Source organism: Mustela nigripes, chromosome 12 (assembly GCF_022355385.1).
Source record: "Mustela nigripes isolate SB6536 chromosome 12, MUSNIG.SB6536, whole genome shotgun sequence".
NCBI classification, from domain to species: domain Eukaryota; kingdom Metazoa; phylum Chordata; class Mammalia; order Carnivora; family Mustelidae; genus Mustela; species Mustela nigripes.
In genome coordinates, this window is record NC_081568.1 from 83433685 (window position 1) to 83454281 (window position 20597).

A 20597-nucleotide genomic window follows, 5' to 3' on the forward strand; every position below is an offset into this window, starting at 1 on the left:
CTCCACTGAGGGATGATGCTCTAGAGGCTAAGAGGAGGTGGATCCCTTGTGGGGAAAAGTGTGGTCGCAGGACCTTCGGGGTCACAGACAGGCCAGAGTTACCTAAGTGTGACAGAACTCCCAGGTATCAGTAGGTAGCTACAGAGATTAAGGTAAGGAGGGGGCTTTTAGACATACCTTAAACTGTAATCCAAGACACTATTGGACCACTGCTCTTTGAGCAGGGACCCCACACATGGCAGATCCAGAGAGACCCTCTCCTTCCTCCTTCAGGAGGTGCAGGAGCCTGCAGCAGGATTCTGCTGGGTGTGGAGACTCCAAACAGGGCTGTGCGCCAGAGATAGAAAACCTCAGTCACAGGTGAGCTCGGAGTGCAGCTGGAAACCAGGGAGATGGGAGGGATTGAGCACTGAAGAGGGGGGCCCAAGCTCTCAACTCCTCCGGGCCGGAGACCGGGAAACCGCCATCTTCATTCCCATCCTCCAAAGCTCTAAGGAAAGTGTTCAGGGAACAAAAGCTCCCGAGAGAGCGAACCCAAGCAGACTACTTAGTCTGGCCCGTGGCAAGGGTGGTGCAATTCTGCTTCGGGCAAAGACATTTGAGAATCACAACAACAGACTCCTCCCCCAGAAGACAGAGCTAGGGGAATGCAACACATAGAATTCATGGCTTTTTCCCCATGATTCTTTAGTCTTTCAAAGTTAAATTTTTTTTTCTTATTCTTTTAAAATTTTTTCTCTTTCCTATCTTAACATTTTAATCTATTTTATCTTATCAATACTTTTTAAAAAATCTTTTTAAATTTTCATTGTTATAGTCATATTCTATACCTTCATTGTATTTAGCCTTATTTTTTGTATACATACAGGTTTTTCTTTCTTTAAAATTTTGGAATACAGTTTCCTCTAACAGATCCAAAAATACCCTAAAACTATCACAAGGCTTTGTTCTAGTCTCCAGCCTAATCACATTCTTTCCTTTTTTTTTTCTTTTTTTCAACCAACTTCTTATCAATTCCTTTTTTAGAATCTTTTTTAATTTTTATCTTTACAGTCATATTCTATCCCTTCATGGAATGTTTATCCTTCTTTTTGTCCATATGTAAGTTTTTCTTTCTTTATAATGTTGAGAGGCAGTTTCTTCCAACAGACCAAAATCAAGTGTGTGGCTCTGTTCTATCCAAAAGTCAAATTTTTAAATATATATATATATATATATATTTTTTTTTACCCCCTTTCTTCTCCCCAACCCCCCAGCTTCAGGCTTCCGATTTGGTTAGTTTATATTTTTCTGGGGTCGTTGCTACCCTTTTAGTATTTTGTTCTCTCATTTATTTTTTCTTATCTGGATAAAATGACAAGGCAGAAAAACTCACCTCAAAAAAAAAGAACAAGAGGCAGTACTGATGGCTATGGGCCTAATCAATACGGACATTAGTAAGATGTCAGATCTGGAGTTCAGAATGATGATTATCAAGGTACTACTTTGGCTCAAAAAAAGCATGGAAGACACTAGAGAATCCTTTTCAGGAGAAATAAAATCCCTTTCTGGAGAAATAAAAGAACTAAAATCTAACCAAGTCAAAATTTAAAAAGTTATTAATGAGGTGAAATTTTAAAAATGGTAACTATTATTGCTAGGATAAATGAGGCAGAAGAGAGAATTAGTGATGCAGAAGACCAAATGATGGAGAATAAAGAAGCTGAGAAAAATAGAGATAAACAACTACTGGATCACGAGGGAATTTGAGAGATAAGTGATACAATGAGACAAAACAATATTAGAATAATTGGGATCCCAGAAGAAGAAAGAGAGAAAGAGAGAGAGGCAGAAGGTATATTGGAGCAAATTATAGTAGATAATTTCCCTAATTTGGCGAAGGGAACAAACATCAAAATCCAGTAGGCACCGAAAACCCCCCTCAAAATCAATGGGTCAACATCCCATCATCTAATAGTAAAACTCAAGTCTCAGTGACAAAGAGAAAATCCTGAAAGCAGCTTGGGACAAGAGATTTATAACAGAGAATGGTAGAAATATTAGATTGGCAGCAGACTTATCCATAGAGACCTGGCAGGCCACAAAGAACTGGTGTGATATATTTAGAGCAATTAGAGTAAATGAGAAAAATATGCAGCCAAGAATACTATATCCAGCTAGGCTGTCATTGAAAATAGAAGGAGAGATAAAAAGCTTCCAGGACAAACAAAAACTAAAATATTTTGCAAACACCAAACCAACTCTGCAAGAAATATTGAAAGGGGTCCTCTAAGCAAAGAGAGAACCTAAAAGTAGTAGACCAGAAAGGAAAAGAGACAGTATACAGTAACAGTCACCTTATAGGCAATAGGATGGCACTAAATTCCTATCTTTCAGTAGTTACCCTGAATGTAAATGGACTAAATGCCCAAATCAAAAGACACAGATATAAAAATGGATTAAAAAAACAAGGCCCATCGATATGCTGCCTGCAGAAAACTCATTTTAGACCCAGGGACACCTCCAGATTTAAAGTGAGGGGGTGGAAAACCATTTTGATTTTGGTTTTGATGGACATCAAAAGAAAGCTAATGGACATTAAAAGAAAGCTAGAGTGGCAATCCTTATATCAGATAAATTAGATTTTAAGCCAAAGACTATAGGAGATGAGGAAGGACATTATATCATACTTAGAGGGTCTGTCCAACAAGAAGATCTAACAATTTAAATATCTATGCCCCTAACATAGGAGCAGCCAATTACATAAACCAGTTATTAACAAGTTAATTAACAAATTAACAAATAAAAAAATTAACAAATTAATAACAAAATCAAAAAAACTCAACAATAATATACAATAATAGTAGAGGACTTTAACATCCACCCCCTCACTGAAATGGACAGATCATCTAAGCAAAAGGACAACAAGGAAATAAACGCTTTAAATGACACTTGGACCAGATGGATATCACAGATATATTTGGAACATTCCATCCCAAAGCAACAGAAAACACATTCTTCTCTAGTCCACATGGAACATTCCCCAGAATAGATCACCTCCTGGGTCACAATTGAGGTCCCTACTAGTACCAAAAGACTGAGATCATTCCCTGCATATTTTCAGGCCACAGTGCTTTGAAACTAGAACTCAATCACAAGAGGAAAGTAGGAAAGAACTCAAATACATGGAGGCTAAAGAGTATCTTACTAAAGAATGAATGGATCAATCAGGAAATTTAAAGAAGAATTTTTTAAAATTCATGGAAACAAATGAAAATGAAAACACAACTGTTCAAAATCTTTAGGAAACAGCAAAGACGGTCCTGAGAGGAAAGTATATAGCAATACAAGCCTTTCTCAAGAAAACAACCTAACCATACACCTAAAGGAGCTGGAGAAAGAACAGCAAATAAAGCCTAAACCTAGCAGGAGAGGAGAAATAATAAAGATCAGAGCAAAAATCAATGAAATAAAAACCAAAAGAACAGTAGAACAAATCAACAAAACTAGGAGTTGGTTCATTGAAAGAATGAATAAGATTGATAAACCCCTGGCTGGATTATCAAAAAGAAAAGAGAAAGGACCCAAATAAATAAAATCATGAATGAAAGAGGAGAGATCACAACCAACACTGAAGAAATACAAACACTTATAAGAACATATTATGAGCAACTATACACCAGCAAATTTGACAATCTGGAAGAAATGAATGCATTCCTAGAGATGTATAAAGTACCAAAACTGAACCAGGAAGAAATAGAAAATGAGAGAAGACCCATAACCAGTAAGGAGATTGAAGCTGTCATCAAAAATCTCACAACAAGAGCCTGGGGCCAGACAGCTTCCCAGAGGAATTCTACCAAACATTTAAAGAATTAATATCTATTCTCCTGAAACTGTTCTAAAAAACAGAAATGGAAGGAAAATCTAAACTAATTTTATGAGGCCAGCATTACCTTGATTCCACAACCAAAGACCCCATCAAAAAGGAGAATTATAGACCAATATCCTTGATGAATATGGATGCAAAAATTCTCATCAAAATACTATCCAATAGGATCCAATAGTACATTAAAAAGATTATTCACCACAATTAAGTGGGGCTTATTCCTGGGCTACAAGATCAGCTCAACATCCACAAATCAATCAATGTGATACAATACATTAATAAAGGAAAGAACAAGAACCATATGATAATCTCAATAGATGCTGAAAAAGCATTTGACAAAGTGCAGCATCCTTTCTTGATCAAAAGTCTTCACAGTGTAGGGATAGAGGGCACATACCTCAATATCATCAAAGCCATCTATGAAAAACCTACAGCAAATATCATTCTCAATGGGGAAAAACTGAGAGCTTTTCCCCTAAGTTCAGGAACACAGCAGGGCTGTCCACTGTCACCACTGCTTTTCAGTACAGTACTAGAAGTCCTAGTCTCAGCAATCAGACAACAAAAGAAATAAAAGGCATCTGAATTGGCAAAGAAGAAGTCAAACTCTCACTCTTTGCAGATGATATGATACTTTATGTGGAAAACCCAAAAGACTCCACCCCCAAACTGCTAGAGTATATGCAGGAATTCAGCAAAATGTCTGGATATAAAATTAAGGCACAGAAATCAGCTGCATTTCTATACATCAACAGCAAGACAGAAGAAAGAGAAATTAAGGAGTCAATCCCATTTACAACTGCACCCAAAACCATAAGATACCGAGGAATAAACCTAACCAAAGAAGCAAAGAATCTGTACTCAGAAAACTATAAAGTACTCATGAGAGAAATTGAGGAAGACACAAAGAAAGGGAAAAATATTCATGCTCAAGGAGTGGAGGAACAAATATTGTGAAAATGTCTATCCTACCTAAGGCAATCTATACATTTAATGCAATCCCTATCAAAATACCATCAATTTTTTTCAAAGAAATGGAACAAATAATCCTAAAATTTATATGGAACCAGAAAAGACACCAAATAGCCAGAGGAATGTTGAAAAAGAAAACCAAAGTTGGCAGTGTCACAATTCCAGATGTAAAACATCTGGAATTACAAAGCTGTAAATATCAAGACAGTATGGTACTGGCACAAAAACAGACACATAGATCAATGGAACAGAATAGAGAGCCCAGAAGTAGACCATCAACTCTATGGTCAACTACTCTTTGATGAAAAACAGGAAAGAATGTCCAGTGGAAAAAAGATAGTCTCTTCAACAAATGTTGTTGGGAAAATTGGACAGCCACATGCAGAAGAATGAAACTGGACCATTTCCTTATACCACACACACAAATAGACTCAAAATGGATGAAAGACCTCAATGTGAGACAAGAATCCATCAAAATCCTTGAGGAGAATGCTGGGCAGCAAACCCTTCAACCTCTACTGCAGCAACTTCTTCCTAGAAACATCACCAAAGACAAGGGAAGCAAGGGCAAAAATAAACTATTGGGACTTTATCAAGATTAAGAGCTTTTGCTTAACAAAGGAAACAGTCAACAAAACCAAAAGACAATTGACTGAATGGGAGAAAATGTTTGCAATTTTCTTATCAGATAAAGGGCTAGTATCCAAAATCTATAAAGAATTTATCAAGCTCAACACCCAAAGAATAAATAATCCAATCAAGAAATGGGCAGAAGACATGAACAGACATTTCTGCAAAGAAGACATCCAAAAGGCCAACAAACACATGAAAAAGTGCTCCACATCACTCAGTATCAGGGAAATACAAATCAAAACCACAATGAGATACCACCTCACACTAGTCAGAATGGCTAAAATTAACAAGTCAGGAAACAACAGATGTTGGCGAGGATGCGGAAAAAGGGGAACCCTCCTACACTGTTAATGGTAATACAAGCTGGTGCAGCCACTCTGGTAAACAGAGTTTCTCAGAAACAGGGTTTCTCAGAAAGTTGAAAATAGAGCTACCCTACAACCTAGCAATCTTACTACTGGGTATTTACCCTAAAGATACAAATATAATGACCTGAAGGGGCACGTGCACCCAAATGTTTATAGCAGCAATGTCCACGATAGTGAAACTATAGAAAGAGCCTAGATGTCCATCAACAGATGAATGGATAAAGAAGATGTGGTATCATTGTATATATGTATATATCATTGTGTGTGTATCATTGTATATATTATATATAATATATATCACTGTATATATTCCATTATATACAATGTAATACTATGCAGCCATCAAAAACCAAAATCTTGCCATTTGCAAAGACATGGATGGAACTAGAGGGTAGTATGCTGAGTGAAAGAAGTCAATTAAAGAAAGACAATTATCATATGATCTCTCTGATAGGAGGAATTTCAGAGGCGGGGCACGGGGTCACAGTGAGTAGGGAGGGAAAAAGATGAAACAAGACGGGACTGGGGAGGGATACAAACCATAGGAGATGCTTAATCTCAGGAAACAAACCTAGGGTTGCTGGAGGGGTAGGAGGGGAGGGATAGGGTGGCTGGGTTATGAACATTGGGGAGGGTATGTGCTATGGTGGGTGCCGTGAATTGTGTAAGACTGATGATTCACAGACCTGCACCCCCAGGACAAATAATACTGTATGTCAATTAAAAAAAGATGAAATCAGAGAGGGAAACAAACCGTGAGAGACTCTTGACTATAGGAAACAAGCAGGGCTGCTTGAGGCGGGGGAAGTGAGGTCACAGGGTAACAGGGTGATGAGCATTAAGGAGGGCATGTGATGTAATGAGCATTGGGTATTATATAAGACCGATGAATCACTGACCTCTACTTCTGACACCCATAATATAATATATGTCAATTAATTGAATTTAAATTAAAAAAATAGATCTGGTTGTTCTTAAAAAAAAAAAAAAAAAAAAAGAATAAAACCCAAGGAATGTATGTATAGCACATATACCCAAAGCTTGGGCTTTAACCTTTTCCTTTCTTTAGTTCATTTATTAATTTGTTATTATTATTTTCTGTAGCTACTTGTAGAGGCTACATTTTAGGCAGTGTACTCAAGAGCGAAAGATAAGTAAAAGCAGGCATGCATACTGGTAGCATAGTGGGAATAAAGACAGTTAAGCCAAAAGCACACAAGAAAAATATTTTCAATTTACGCTAAGGTATTATATGTACCAAGGTGACCTGATTTAATATGGAGTGTTAGAAATGTCTCTCTGACAAGTGTCACTTGGGCTAAGGGTGAAAGATGAAAAGAACCTGATAGGGGACAGCATCATGAGCATAGGCACGGGCCATGCTACACTGCAGTCTTCTAAGGCTTGAGAGAGCATCAATTACTAGATGAGGGATGGAAGGAAGAGATCTAAAGTTAAGTCTGGAAGAGTAAACAGAGACAGACCATACAGGATCCTATACGCCATGGAAAGAGGTAAAAGGATTTTATGTGGCTGGGTGATATAAAGCTCATGGTGTAAAAATATAACTATGGGAGAGCTTGGGTGGCTCAGTGGGTTAAAACCTCTGCTTTTGGCTCAGGTCATGGCCCCAGGGTCCTGGGATTGAGCCCCACATCTGGCTCTGCTCAGCAGGGAGCCTGCTTCCCCTCCTCTCTCTCTCTCTGCCTGCCTCTCTGCCTGCTTGTGATCTGTGTCTGTCAAATAAACAAACAAAAAAATAACTATGATGTGTAGAAAGGACTAGAGAGGTCCAAGATTATCCAGAGAAAGCTATGAGTAGCTACTGCCATGGTCTGGGTCAAACATGGTGGAACAGGGTGGAGTATGTGGTAGTCTTTTGTTGATTATCTCATCCTACTGAGAACACTGCAGTGCATTTCATATACAGTGGGACCAGACTTAGTATTTTTGGAGCTGTCAGCTAAGAAAGAAAAGTCATGGAAATGCAACAGTGAGTCTCTGTGATAAATCAACAAGGTATAAGGAAGCTCTTACTCTTTTATCAATAAATAATCAGACTATGGTATGATCTTGCGTATTCTAGTCATCACCAAACTATATTATGCCCACATATTTTACTGGATATGGTTCTGTATAATCAAATACCCATCTTCCCTTTCTCTGAGAGTTTTTAAGATCTGTATAAGGGGCTTCAGATCTGATGTGCTGAAGGAGAAAGATTCTTAAAAGCCAAACCTAGCTCCATGATTAAATAAATTTATATTCAATGCTGGACAAGGGAAGCATGTTGTCTCTTGCCTGGGCTACATCTTTCTTTGATTAATAATCCCTTGCATGGTAGAACACTGTTTTTAACTTGCCTATGACTGACACCTTTATCTGTCCGTTCTTAGAATAAAAATAGCTTCACTCGAGTCTCATTAAAAAGGTTGTTCATCAGGATGAATTTAATAATACCACTGCCCATCCTTAGAGTTCAGTGGAGATGGGAGAGAAGTCTTCTGGTATGTCACCAGGTTTCTGACCGTGACCTGCCGGCAATGGGAGCTAAATGCAGTCAGCAGCTGTCCTGTATGCTAGCTTGGTCTGCAGAGGCTGTTTTCCTTGGCATCTCTTCTTTTTTGGATACCCAAACCTCACCCATATCACCACATCCCATGAGGGATCATTTCTGTTTCATTGTTGAAAGCAACTGAAGGTACAACAGGTCCCAGAGATGATTACATGTTTATTAGCACATTGTGGCTTACCAAAAGCCCTATAAAACACAACAAATATAATGCACAGTAGTGCAGTAGGAAAGACTGTGAACCAAATAGCCTGAGTCCAGGCCTTTTTTCTGGTACCCATTAAAACCATGGCACAGATGACCAGCCAGTTATCACACTGAGGTGAAGAATGTCATTTCCAGAAGACAATACTAAAAATGTATTCATTGTCAGAATTTTAAAAAGTGCTTCCTGTGTTTCTGTCTAAACTCCCCCAAGTGTTTAATATCTGTCATCTTCTATGTGAATCAGTCTTCAGTGGTAAACAAAATTATATTCATTGGACAAGTAAACATCGGGGACTGGTAGTCTTCATCAGAATGTTACTGCCTGAGATTAATGCTTCATTGAATTTCTCTTGTTTCTTTCCCTTGCAAATGCCCACCTTCTCCTTTAGCACAATGATTGTTATAGAGAAGCAAAAATACTAAATATCGTTCTTCGGTCATTGATGTTCTCCATTTCTTTCCTGAGCAAAGAATTTGTCACCAGGAATTAGTTTTCATCCCTGGGCACTGCTTGAGAACACTTACTTCTTTGATTCAAATAAAAGTTTAAGATGTGATCCCAGTGACATTATGTCAAAAGAAACATGTCAAAACAGTGTGGATTCCAAGAGCAATACTGTGCCTAGAAATCCTGTCTTTACTTTAAAGGAAACAAAATAAATCATAGCAGCAGCAATGCATTTTTTATGAGAGGCTCTTTGCAAACAGCAGAGTCCAGTTCTGCTGTCCTGGGTCTCATTTCCTCTTCCTATCTCTCCGCTCTGTGCTCCCTCAAGCGTGAAGTCCATGCTTGATTGTACATCCTGCTTAAAACTCTTCAATGTCACCCCAACGCCTACAGACTTGTGAACAGGCACCTGTCCGAGGATCTGTACTGTGTTCCTCTCTGGCCCATGCTTCCCCATCATACCTATTGTTAGAGCAAACCCAAACTAGTTTCCTTTCTCCACTCACACTGTGTTCTTTGCCATTTCTGTGCTCAGTGCTGGCTATTTTCCTTTATCAAATCCTACTTTTGGACCTGGAGAACTCTTTGGCTCTACCATGTATTAGGTGTTTGACTTTGTGTCAAAGGCTTTGATTTCTTTATTTCTAAAGTGGGAGCTTAAGAGCAGCATTTTGAGGGTCTCCGGGAGTGCAATTTGTAGAGGGCTTCAGCACCTGCCCCAGAGAAGTGGCTCAATGGAGACATCGGTGACACCAACTTCATTTTGTGGTTATTGTCACCATCCTTCAAAATGTAACATAGGTCTCACTTCTGCTGAGAAGCTATCCCTTCCTCCCTATCCCGAAGTAAATTACTTCCTTGTACTATGCACTATTTTTATTGCCCTTTTATATGTTTATCTTATCATTAACGTGGTACATGATTTGTTTTAAAGTTGCTGGGCAATGAAGTTGATCGTGTGGAAAATGAGAATGAGAATGGTTCAAGGACGCCTCGTAATTTATATTTTATGGACCTCCAGCAATGGTGTGGTTAGGATATGATTGTTAATGGTAAGGGATAGGTGTGGTTTTCTTTAGTAACTAAGCTTTATAGCTTTGTAAGCTAATAGTTATTGAGTGCTTACTATATGTCAGGCAAGACACTAAATGTAATATCTGTTCTTTACTATGATCAAATGTGGTAGATATTCTTATTATTCCCCTTCACACATGTGGAAACTGAAGGTGTAGGGTCATAGACCTAGGGATAGACCATCTGCTCCCAAAGCTTGAACTCTTCGCTCAAGAACACTCTGTTCTGATCTATGAGGTATCATTTGCCTCTGGGACTCTCTAGTGTGCAAATGTATTTAATACACTTTCATTTCTAATTCTATTCCAGGTACTCCTTCCAAGATGAGGAGGATATGTTCATGGTAGTGGACCTCCTGCTGGGTGGGGACCTGCGTTACCACCTGCAGCAGAATGTCCGTTTCCAGGAAGACACCGTGAAACTCTTTATCTGTGAGCTGGCCATGGCCTTGGACTACCTGCAAAGCCAGCGTATCATCCACAGGTCAGTTAAGTCTGAGGGGACAGCCTTGCATGGAATGTACAGGAAAGAATCCACAACCTGGTACATTGAACAAGTTCTTGTTGAACATGACAGGTAATTCTCACTGACACATGCAAAAGTCCCTTAAGGTAGTCTTATTGTCCCTCTTTTGAGGATTAAAAAAAGAACATGAGCACACTGAACTTAATTTGCTCAAAGTCACAGTTAGTAAGCAATAATACCAGGATCAATGAGTATTGGCACTAGCCAAAGAGAAGGTAACATACAAGAATGTGTCTCCTTCCCTTGTGGAATCCACGCTAAATGAAGACAGAGATATAACACAGTAGCTATAAACCCTAACAGACAATAGACCAAAAAAAGATAATACTTTTATTTGTAAAGATATTGGTAGGTGGAAAAAAAAAAAAGATATTGGTAGGTGGGGAGCCTGGGTGGCTCAGTCAGTTGACTCATGATTTCAGCTCAGGTTATGATTTTGGGGTGTGGGATCGAGCCCTGTGTCAGGCTCTCCACTCAGTGTGGTGTCTGTTTCACATTTCCCCCCCTCTCCCTCTCACTCATTCTCAAATAAAGAAATAAAATCTTTTTTGTTTGTTTTTAAAGATACTGGTAGGGTTTTTTTTCTTAGGTTTTTATTTCAATTCTTATCAGTTAACATATGATATAGTATTGGTTTCAAGAGTAGAATTTGTGTGATGTAAAGATATTGGTAATTTAAATATTGATTTCCTATATAGTATGTCAATCTCTATAATAATGTGGGATAAGTGATCAGAGCAGGTATAGTCAGACCATATTAAGTATGAGAAAACCATGATTTGGAGATATTAAATTATTATCTGGGGTATTTATGAGAATTTATTATTAAGTTTCTGATTTTAATTTCAGTCCAGTTAACATACAGTCTTATATTAGTTTCAGGTGTACAATAAAGTGATTCAACAATTCTGTACATTATTCAGTGCTCATTAGATAAGTGCCCTCCTCACCTATTTCACCCATTCCCCCCCACCAGCCTCCCTCTGTGTAACCATTTATTTTCTATAGTTAAGAGTCTGTGTCTTGGTTTCTCTCTCTCTCTCTTTCTTTCCCTTTGCTTGTTGTTTTGTGTCTTAAATTCAATGTATGAGAGCAATCATATGGTATTTGTCTTTCTCTAATGGACTTATTTCACTTAGCATTATATTCTCTAGCTCAATCTATTTCATAGTACCGGGAGTCCTAGCCACACCAAGCAGACAACAAAAAGAAATAAAAGGCATCCAGATTGGTAAGGAAGAAGTAAAACTTCCAATATTTCTGGATGACATGATGCTATAGAAAAATCCTAAAGACTCCACCAAAAAGTCCTAGAACCGATTCAGTAAAGTCAATAAACCTAGGTCTCTCTGAACCCAAAGTCATAACTACTACACCAACTCGAATTCATGACACATATGAAATATAGGCATTAAGTACACATCATTAAGTGAAAAAATCAACACATTTGAGTCTGCCACTGTCTTGTTTCTAATCTTTGAAGAATTTGCTAGGATTTTAAGTATGTTTATGTCTTTACAGTGTAGTAAAAATTTGGCCAAATAAACTATTTGCCAACCACTAGGTTGACTTTTGCCTAAAATTTATCTAGATTAGTACAGAGCCTGTGAGTGAAGATGTAGCATCATAATTTATAGATTCTTTGTGCAGACACTATGGAACAATCCGTGTGTGTGTGTGTGTGTGTGTGTGTGTGTCCTTAATCCCGAATACTTATATGCTCATTGTTTAATTTCCTGTCTTTTGGAAGACTTATTTGTATTGGAAATACAGTCTTCAGGCAACAGATGAACAGAAAGAAGACAGGTTAATTATATAGGATCTTGGAAGTAAATGAACACACCTGGTGTTTTGTCAGTAACTGGGAACCCTGTTCCCAAGCAGTCTTTCTCCCGTACTGACTTTCTGGTCCCCATGGTTCTTTCAAAGGAGAAACTTTCCTATTGGTAGTCTGTGATGTCCCTCTCAAGGTACTCATGCTCACTCAGCGAACCCCAAATTGCCCACCCACAGTCTTCTTGGGTTGCTGACACTCTGGATCTCAAAAAAGAGGCAGGTACCATGAGAAGTCTGCATGGCGACAAGTACCTTTCAACTTTCTTCTTCCCCTATTTGAATCTGGTCCCCAGCCTTTTCTCTCTGGGCTTAATATTCTCTTCCTTATGCTTAGAAATGTATTCCAAAAGGAATTCAGGAGGGGAAAAAAACTCAGAGAAGTCAACATAATTTTTCCCCTAAGGAGTTTGCTGCCCTTCACGTCTTCCATTGCTCTCTGTTGCTCTCATCATCATTCTGCCACTTAAATAGGAGACCAGGGGTTAACTTTCTGCCCCTTGGCCTTTACACACTCACAATCATTACTACATGCCCATTCTCAGAAGAGCCTCTTTGTACTAAAGTGTCTCCTAACCACGGCAAATGAGTGTGAGGCAAACTCAGTGACATTCTGAGCATGGTGTGAAAATGAGAGCACATCTTCTTGGGTCATAAAATAATGCAGTGTATTTCTGTTGCCTATAAGGCCCCACTGCACTTTATGTGTTTTTGTGTGTGTGTGTATGTGTTAAAGACTTTACCTATTTATTTGAGACAGAGAGAGAGAGAGCACAAGCAGGTGGAGCCGCAGACAGAGGCAGAGGGAGAAGCAGAAGCAGACTCCCCACTAAGCAAGGAGCCTGATGCGGGACTCGATCCCAGGACCTGGTACTGGTACTGTGACCTGAGCTCAAGGCAGACACTGAACTGACTGAGCCACCCAAGTGCCCCACATGTGTTCCTTCTGGTAGAGCACTGCAGCCCTTTGTACCTGTCCTCAGGAGCTGTGACATGTTATTATTATTATCTGCTTATTATCTGCTGCTCTACTACAGTGTAAACCTCATGAGTTAGGGCCTTGTGTGTTTGGCTTTTCACTGTATAACCAGCATGTAGTAAAAATATGAGGGAATGAGCACTGCCAGAACCACACAAATGATTGACTAAAAGCCAGTTTTATAAATAATGAAGACAAAATTAGAATACAAGGCATGAAAGCCAAGACTTTCAGACCTGCCTTGGTCTTCACGAGGAGTAATCATATGAGTTATCACGCAAACCAGGCTACTCCTGAGAATGAAAGGAGTCACTATTAATAATTATGCTTGGGCAACAAGCAAACCCATAAATGTTCTGGAGAAAATTAGGACACGTATCAACATCATTAAGGCTTTTCAAGACAGTAGAGGCCAAGTAAACATGTTAATTGGGACAGGACTCTGATAACCATGGCTTTCTGCCTCCAGAGTACCGAATATCAAATTGAGAAGGTGTCAAGTGGCTTAAAACACAGGGATGCAATAAAACAAGCTGTGTTCCTTTGTCTGAGGTGTTAAAAGGATAATAATGATGGCACTCTGAGGCTCCAGCTTGCCGGGCAGAGTTAAAAGCATGAAAAGCAACAGCAAAGAAGAGAAGGCTTTTGAATAGTTTCATTCTCTTTTTAAAATCTTTCTGCAGGGGGAACCTGGGTGGCTTAATCAGATGGGTGCCTAACTCTTGGTTTCAGCTCAGGTCATGATCTCAGGGTTATGAGATCAAGCCCCACATCCACGCTTAGCGTGTGGCCTGTTTAAGATTCCCTCTCCCTTCTCCTCTGTTTCCTATTCTCCCTCTCAAAAAGAAAAAATTTTTCTTCAAAAAAATCCCCAAAATTCATGCTAGATTTGATAGCATCTAGGATAACAAAACAAAATCTTTCTGCTACTCAGAAAAATTGGATTATAAGACCCATCTCGAGTTCTGAGTTATTACAGTGTGAACAAAGAAAACAGAGTCTATGAAATTCAATAGCTTCCTAAGACAAGGAAAGACCATCTGCATATATAAAAATATATGACTTCCTAATTTCAGACTCAAAGCAGCATTTTGTCTCTGGACACGGCAGAAGTTTCAAAAATCATCCCTCTCTGTCAGCAAACCCGTGTGGAGCAGTAGCAGTGGTAGGCTGCCATTTACTGAGGGATTCCTGGGGACCAGGGGCTCTGGTGAGCACTTGTGATTTATCTCATTTAATCTGCTCACAACAAGGAGGCTGAGGGTGTCATTGTCCCCATTTTACAGCCTAGGAAACTGGTATAGAAAGATGAGGTAGCTGCCCAAGTTTGCATGGCTAACAAGCAGGTGAGCCCTCCCTGAAGGACATGCAGACATCTCCGCCACTCTCTACACTGCTGGTGCTCGGCATGGTTGTGGCTCTGAGGGGGACGTGGGACAAGGTGAGACATGGCCGCTGCTTGCAGACGTGCAGTCTGGCTGCCCAGGTGAAGACGGTCCATGTGGAACCCACTGACGAGAGAACAGCCTACAACTGGATGCTAAATTGTGAGAAATCCTGAAGTACTTCAGACAAGATGACAGTTTGAGGGGACAAAACAAAGTTTCTTGAAAGCTCAGAGGACTTAAAACGGTTTTAACAACTAGAGCAGAAAGAAGAGTCTAGTCTATGTCAGAAGAAGTGTACTCCGAATAAAAGCACTCATTTATCTCCCTGGGTTGCAGAGAATCATCTCTGGTTTTCATTTTTTTCTTCACATTGACTTTCCCGCCAGCAGTGTCTACTTTAGTTATTTTTTGAATACTGTAAATCCTGTTTCTTTCATAAATTCCACCCAAGACTAAAGGGGAGGTTGTTTGTTTGTTGTGGATTTTTGTTTTTAATCCACCAAATTTAATTTTTGGTAGTTTCTTAAATACATAGAATATTTAGCTACTTGTCCTCAATTTTTAAAACTTTCTTTTCTACAGTTGTTGTGGAAGACACAGGATTGCACCATAACCATTAATTTTGAATTCTGTAATTGGACACTTTTCTTATTAGCAAGATGTCAAATATTTTTCTATGAGGACAGCTTGAAAATCAGTGTCAGTTTCCAAATGACGGCCAGCTTCTAGCTCATTACTTCCCCCTTAACTGACATTAACTTGGTGAGTAAGGATTTTAAAATGTAGACACAGTAATTATTTGCTTTTATGAAGAAAACAGGGAACATGAAACCTGTTACAATCCTTCCTGTGGGGATAGTGATATTTGAATTGTTGATTGCCACAATCTCTCTAGTGACTAATGTGATAGAAAGTAATGATTAGGGCCCAAAGATAAATTTATATTCACTCCCTGGTCAGATGTTAAAGAAGCCTCAGTTATAAATTCACCCTAATGAGGCCAATTGTACACGACAGTAAAAGAGTAAGTCATCCTGGATCAAAATACCATTTGTGAAGGAATGTTTGATCATTTTTTCCTCTAAGAATTACCCCACTCTCATCAAATCTTATATATATTTATATATATATAATATATATATATATATATAATTATATATATATATATATATATATATATATATATATATTTCCTGCTTTCCAAATCCTACAGGAATGAGATGAAACTCTAATTAGGCAATTTGTAGAGATAACTGCGATACAGTAGAGAGTTGCAAATATTTCATCTCCAGCTGTTTCTGGAATGTATTGAAGGAGGAATAAAAGAAAATGTATGATCGCCCAAAATATAGACAGGATGGTATTTTCATTCATCATCTTTGTCTTCTTGGCTATCATCACAGGGAATGATTACTGATACTTGGGTTCATCTTGGAGCCTTCAGGAAGAAACACATAGGAACTAGTTTTCCCACATTTGCTCTTGGACTGAAGTAGCTACTTGTAAGTAGAAGCTATCATTCTTCCAGAAGTCAGCATTTCAATGGTGAAGAAAAATTTTAGGGATAATGGCTCTACCATAAATATTCATTCAAAAACTGATTGGTGAGCACCTTGTTGCTAGACAGTGTTCTTGGTGCTGACTCCAGTGGGGACAAGGAGAGACACGTGCCCTTCATCCAGAGTTAAGGATATCACAGCATGAAAGGGAGCCAAGGAAACATTTCAGTATCTATATCCTGTGGCACGTAGTAGAAATAAAATAGGTGGTTTTTTGCATATCCCATTACACACACGCCAACACGCACACACACACTCATTTGCATCTTCACAATGGTTATATTACTGCTTCTAATCTGTAGCCCCTAGATCACAAGATTTTTTATCAAGTGCTGTCTCTCCCTCCCAAACTGAAGCCCTTACGGGTGGCGACCACCTTACTTGTGTTCTTAATCCTAGCATATAATTTAATCCAGCATGGTTGCTGAATAAATCAGTGACTGAACAAATGAACAAGGACAGTCCAGACTTGTGATCCTTGGGTGAATGTAGCAGGTAAAGGGTACTGTGGGTGAGTCTGTCTTAAGCAACTTTTAAAATTTATTCTACACATTCCTACTGTGTACCCACAGCATATGGAGCTCTGCTTTGTCTTTCCTCCATGGTGTATTAGTTGTTTAAGCTATGTAAGATATGACCACAAAGTGACTTAAAAAAACATATATTGATTATCTCATGGTTTCTTCAGATTAGGAGTCTAGGCACATCTTAGATGTTGGCCACAACTGGGTTCTCTTCTGCAGGCTGGCCTGGGCAAGGGTCAACTTCAAGTCTGGTCAGGATGTTGGCAGAATTAATTTCTTTGTGGCTGCAGGACGCGTGTTAGCTTGTATTCTCAAATTCAGTGAAGAGAGCAAAACTCTAGAGTGAGTATACTAGAAAGGCAGAGTATATATCCTTGAATATCCATTACCTAATAGAACACAATCACAGTATTGACATCTCTTCAACTTTGTTACATAATATTGGTTGGAATCAAGCCATACAATCAACCCATACTCAGTGGCCGGGGATGATACAAAGCATGAACACCAGGAAGTGGGAATCATTGGGGTCACCATCAATCTGTCCCCCATACTTCCTCTAAGAAAGTTGTACTACACCAGATTCTGACATCCTATTTCCTCCATGACCTTAAACATAGCCACAAACTTCCCTGCCAAGGAGGCTAGACTAAATCATCAGGAATGGTTCTTTCATACCTAAGAGTCTAGGATGATTTCCTCTTAGCTCCGGTAGGATGCTCTTCATGTATGAGCTCATTGTTTCTTTGCTCTCTACCACATACCCATTTCTCCCCAAGAAGGCTGTATAACCAAAATGTACTATATGTGACACCTGGGTGGCTCAGTTGGTTGAGTGTCTGCCTTTGGCTCAGGTCACGATCTCAGGGTCCTGGGATTGAGTCACACTTCCTCCTCTACCTTTCACTCCCCCTACTTGTGCACTTGCTCTTTCTCTCTCTCATGAAAAAAATCTTAAATCAAAGCAAAACAAACTGTACTGTCTAAAGAGCGTGTGAGGGTGAGATGTGATAAACAGCTGTTAGCACACTGGCCAGTTAAGGTCTTATTTACTATCCAGTTGCAGATCAAAAGTATCTGTTTCAACCAAGGTCTTTAGTTTGTTACAGGCAGAGCTCTCCTGGTTGACATTTCACCTTTTTGTCTGATTCACACACACCATACTGTCTTGAAAGTCACACTTCATTTTCCTGAGATGATAATGCATAGGGGAAAACGAGATCTTTCTGCAGCTGATCATTACAGTCAGCAATTATTGAGTGACAGATGAATGAACTTGCCCACTCAGTGACACCACCCAGCTTTCTGAAGCCTGTGGGAGTGAGTCATCTGGAGACATGTTTTTCTAATTCCTAGAGGTGCCTCTTCCTTTCTGTTCACCAACATTTTTTAACCATTTAATTTATGCTATGAACCACATATATCATCTTCTTAATGACTTAAGAAGAGCTATTATTTATTGGGAAAATGCCAGTGGCTACCATGATAATAAACATTTTGTATGTACTGCCTAATTTGAGAGTCAACGGTACCATGACAGGGTTGAATAATTTTACTAATATCATAGTGTACTAAGGCCAGATTCAAAAGTAGGATTATCTGATTCAAAGATAGCCTATGTCTGCTCTTAATATAGCCTCCCTTATTTTCACTCATACAAAAATAATAGGTACCCTCAAGATCAGATGAGCTATTTACTGCTGTTTATCCAAAAGCAGCAAACATTGGTTTAGATACATATTTTTAATTGGTATGGGCTATGGGCTAAATTGCATCTCTCCCAAAAAGATATGTTGAAATCCTAAATCCAAGTCTCTCAGGAGGTGACCTTATTAAGAAATAGAGTCTTCACAGAGGTAATCAAGTAAAAGTGGTTCATTACGTGGCCCTAGTCCAATGTAACTGGTGTTCTTATCAAAAGAGGATATTTGGGCACAGAGAGAGGACTACGTGAAAGCCACAGGGAGACACCACGTCAAGATGGAGGACTGGAGTGGTGGGTCTAGAAGCCAAGGAAGGCCCAAGACTTCCAGCAAACCCACAGGAGCTAGGGAGAAGAAAGAAAGGGCTCTCACATACAGGTTTCAGAGGGAGCATGGCCCTGCTCAAAGATTTTGACATGTACTCTCCAGAACTGGGAGATAAACATGTTTCTGGGGTTCTGCAAGCTCCTTAGTTGGTAGTACTTTGTTACAGCAACCCTAACAAACTAACATAGTATGCTTGTACAGTTTGCTTAGCTGCTAAGACTTCAATCTTCACATGTAGCAGGTGCTACTCAGAACAGCGTCTGTCCTCACTCTTGATAGGCTGCTTTGAATATATTATGGGATGGGAGACCGAATTAAAAAAAAAAAAAAAAACAGCTTGTTAAAATTGCCTGTAAAATTAGGGTAACCTATGAGAATATTTAAGAAGTCAAATCCATTGGCTTTAGTATATGGTAAACCATGTTGTCCAGAGACTGTCTTTGGTGTTTCAGATCTGGCAAGATATTTCAAATATCTGTGGCTTTTTATAACATCTCTCTGGTCCAAGGTGTTTTGTTTTGCTCTGAAACATCTATAAGGGAAGTTGAATCTTTTTCCATATCCCAAAGCAGCATGTCCAATATGAGAAAACTAAAGGTCCAAAAAATGGTAGATTAACGATTACTTATGCCTTATACGTTCCACTTGATGTCGGCTTCCTTCTTTGCAGTGTACTGATAATATCTGTTGTTGCAGTGGGATCCAGAATGTGGTTTCAGGCCATCATTTTCTGTGGAATGGTTAAGAAAATGCCCTTTCTTTTTGTTTTGGTCAATCTTCTCTTCAGTAGATCATAAGCCTGGCAAACATTCTATTTTTCTACCTCCCACAGCAGAAGGGCCGCTTGAGCCTCAAAAACAAAACGGTGGAGCAGTAATGAGGGTATTAGGTTGATAAGTTCTACCCAGCACCTGCTCCTGAGCTACCAAATAATGAATGAGCATGAATAACACATTGCAAACACAGGAGAATCTGCCTTCTTCGTATTAGGCATCGGGCAGTTTCAAAAAGGAGTTTTGTGAATGCGCTTCTCAACTGAGACCACCCACCTATGAAAACCCACGTGAAAAAGGCAGAGAACGGTTCATTTGTAGATTGACATTTAACTAGCCTGCACTGTGCTTCCAATAATTTCTATAAGGTTCAGGGTTTCATTAATATGCAACCCGCGACTTGGTCCAAATTAAATTTTACCTTACCCTCCCCCCCCCACACATTTCAGTACAAAGCTTAAGCTTCATTCTTTCAAGTTTGGTCCCTTGTTTGTGGGCCAGGCACATAGTTCTTGCACAGAGCTTTGAAGAATAAAAACCTGGTTTTTTGTCCTCGTAGAGCTCATGGTTTAGTTGAAGAGACAGACAATGAACAAGGAACCAGATATGCAAGTTACCGTGTTCATTACAGATTGCCCTCAGTGCTTCTCGGGCAATAAGCAGGGATCTCAGAGAGTACGCATTTGGAGGGAAGCCTACCTGAGGTATTAGTGTGGGCCTCACAGAATCCCCAGGTGTGGGTGGCGTCTGGAGCCAGACTTGCTGAACCAGCAGTTCTAAGGTGGAAATCTGTTCTCTCCTGCAGCAGAACAGTGGTCTTTGTGGTGGGAATGTGTCTGAGAAA

At 39.3% G+C, this 20597-nt stretch overlaps 1 protein-coding gene across 2 annotated transcripts in view; it reads left to right on the forward strand.

Annotated features, from left to right (window-relative positions):
• STK32A (serine/threonine kinase 32A) overlaps positions 1-20597 on the forward strand; it is a 132492-nt gene that overhangs the window by 62501 nt on the left and 49394 nt on the right. For both annotated transcript variants that reach the window (XM_059417858.1, XM_059417859.1), the window contains exon 5: positions 10452-10625. In XM_059417858.1, the coding sequence (XP_059273841.1) occupies positions 10452-10625 (174 nt within the window). The remainder of the gene's footprint in view (positions 1-10451; positions 10626-20597) is intronic.